Source organism: Arachis ipaensis, chromosome B09 (assembly GCF_000816755.2).
Source record: "Arachis ipaensis cultivar K30076 chromosome B09, Araip1.1, whole genome shotgun sequence".
In the NCBI taxonomy this organism is placed as follows: Eukaryota; Viridiplantae; Streptophyta; class Magnoliopsida; order Fabales; family Fabaceae; genus Arachis; species Arachis ipaensis.
The window spans coordinates 1,966,526-1,968,837 of record NC_029793.2 but is presented as its reverse complement, the minus strand read 5'-3'; the positions used below and the strand labels follow the sequence as shown (position 1 = coordinate 1,968,837).

At 26.6% G+C, this 2,312-nt stretch overlaps 1 protein-coding gene across 1 annotated transcript; it reads right to left on the bottom strand.

The window, feature by feature from the left end:
• Positions 445–1,645, bottom strand: LOC110266651. The gene is made up of 2 exons (XM_021111545.1): positions 1,225–1,645; positions 445–826 (listed from the first exon to the last, which is right to left on the bottom strand). The coding sequence occupies exons 1-2, from the start codon at positions 1,397–1,399 to the stop codon at positions 609–611; spliced, it is 393 nt and encodes a 130-aa protein (XP_020967204.1). The 5' UTR covers positions 1,400–1,645; the 3' UTR covers positions 445–608.

Genomic DNA, 2,312 nt, shown 5'->3' with positions numbered 1-2,312 from the left:
TTTCTTAATCTATCGTAATAATCAAATATATTTACAAAAATATAATAAAATAATTTTTAAAATATAAAATACATATTTTTATATATATACTCGAATCCACAACTTTTTAGATGAGTACGAAAAGACTATGTCATTTGAGTTATAATTCATTAGTGCATAATAGATTAAGTTTACAAGTTTACATACATTGATTTGTAATATATTACTTTATTTAAATCAAATGAACAACCTTCTTACGAGAAAATATGTTCCATTTTTCAAATTATAAAGAAAACAGAGCCAATTTCACTAATTTATAACAAAATATCATTAACACAGTTGATAAAAATTCAACATTGAATTTACAAAGACTTTTGATTTTCTGCTATTGATGTGAGAAACTATTTTAGTGAATTTGAGAAGATTTACATACACTTATTTTTTTGTAAAGTTGATAATCAAAAATAGTTAAATAATACTAAATTATTATCTAATGTCTAATGATACTCAAGAGATAACTGCATGCAAGGTTCTACCTTCTACAACTATATCTTTGATCTAACCAACTAAACCTTTTAACATTAAAATATCATCAAACAACGAAAATCTAAAGGAAAATTGTATAAGAATCAGTGACAACGAGCAATTCTATTGCCTCGATCTCTCATAATCCCGTTATACAGAGCGATTCTGTTCGCTGGCATCTCCTTTGTTTCGTTTATGCAATTTCTTATTCTGCTGTTTTGCTTCTTCTTTTGTTCTTCTTCTTTATTTTCTTCACTTATTTCTTTCACCATCACATTCTCTGCAAATTTCACCCTCTTCTTCTTATTCTTTTTTTTCTCCCCTAAAAATCATAAAATAAATTAAAATTCAGGTCAAAGCACACAAAATTCAAATCTTGGACATTTACTCAAGCGAAAAAATAAGTTGTTCACTAGACTATTATAAAATTGGTTCAAAATTTAGATTAAAACTCAAATACACACGAAGTTAATACTCAAAAATTGTTAGATAACAATTTAATTAAATATCTCAAATTATCTGATTGTTTTCGGGTATTAATTTCACGAAAATTATACTTAAATTTTTACCCAAAATTTAATATATCTAATCACAATTACATTCAATAATATACAAATTTTATAAAGTAACAAATAATCATGGGTGACGAATAATGGAGTAAATATAAAAAATTAAAAAATACAAGAGAAAGAGCAATGATGTAAGTGAGTTTTTAGTTACCTGAGTATAAGCAAGAGCGTAGAAATTGTTTGGTGGGGTTATTTGAACTATGATCACGTGGAATTTGGAACGATGATGGAGAACATTTATTATTGTAACTATAAGCAAAATAAAGAACTGTGCTTGAAACAAGTATGACTGCTGTGACTATAATACCCTGTGAAATCGAAGCCATAACTACTGTTCTTATTTTGTTAGGAATAGAGAAGAAAAGAACATAAAAGAAGAAAAGAGAAGATAGAATAGGAGGTGATGAATAACAGAAAGTACACTAATAAAGAGAGTACACTAAATACTCTTGTCATTTGTGTGTATGCGTATAGGCGGTATAGCTTAGGCGGTACAGCTTAATTACTCTCGTTGTTCTAGAAGTATAATGTGGTCATGGGATATTTGGAATTTAGATTTTTATGATGGACCTCCCAACATTGTGAACTCATATAAACACAGATACAAATTAATCAAAGGTGTTATATATATATAAAATTTTGATGAAGTGTCGATATAATATATGAATTTAATATTTGATTTTTTTTTTCTTTCAAACTTTTCATCAAATGTCATTACATTACCATTCTTGAGAAAATTCATGGAATGGGTTTAATGTGTGGCTTAATAGTTAATACATTAATTTTATAGATTATTATCTCTACTATAGATATATTGGCATCCTTGACGAGCAATGCATGTAAGCCTCACAGGGTTTCCATGGTACCATATTAAATAAGCATTTAAAAACATAATTAAATATGCAATGAATTTACCAAGTTTATGGTGAGATTAAATGGACTATTTCCTAGCCCCTCTCCCCTTATTTTTTGACAAGGTATAATTAGGATGTTATTGAATATTAAGCCTCAAATATGAGATATTGTACTCAACATATGCAGAAAAGTATGATTCATATCTTCTCATATTTAAAGTTTAAACAATGAAGGGAAAAGGACAATAATGTTTATATATCTTGACTTTGTAGTTTTCATACATAATTTTTTTTTATTCTTATAAAATTGGACCACTTTAAAAAAATATATAATGTTAACTTTTGAAAACATTTTAAAAGAAATATAAAAGAAAGACTATATAAA

Excerpts from the sequence above, each read along its gene's own strand:
- LOC110266651 (XM_021111545.1), bottom strand. The coding sequence starts at position 1,399 with ATGGCTTCGATTTCACAGGGTATTATAGTCACAGCAGTCATACTTGTT. Across the intron at positions 827-1,224 it reads ACGCTCTTGCTTATACTCAG|GGGAGAAAAAAAAGAATAAG; the intron begins GTAACTAAAAAC and ends TATGATTTTTAG.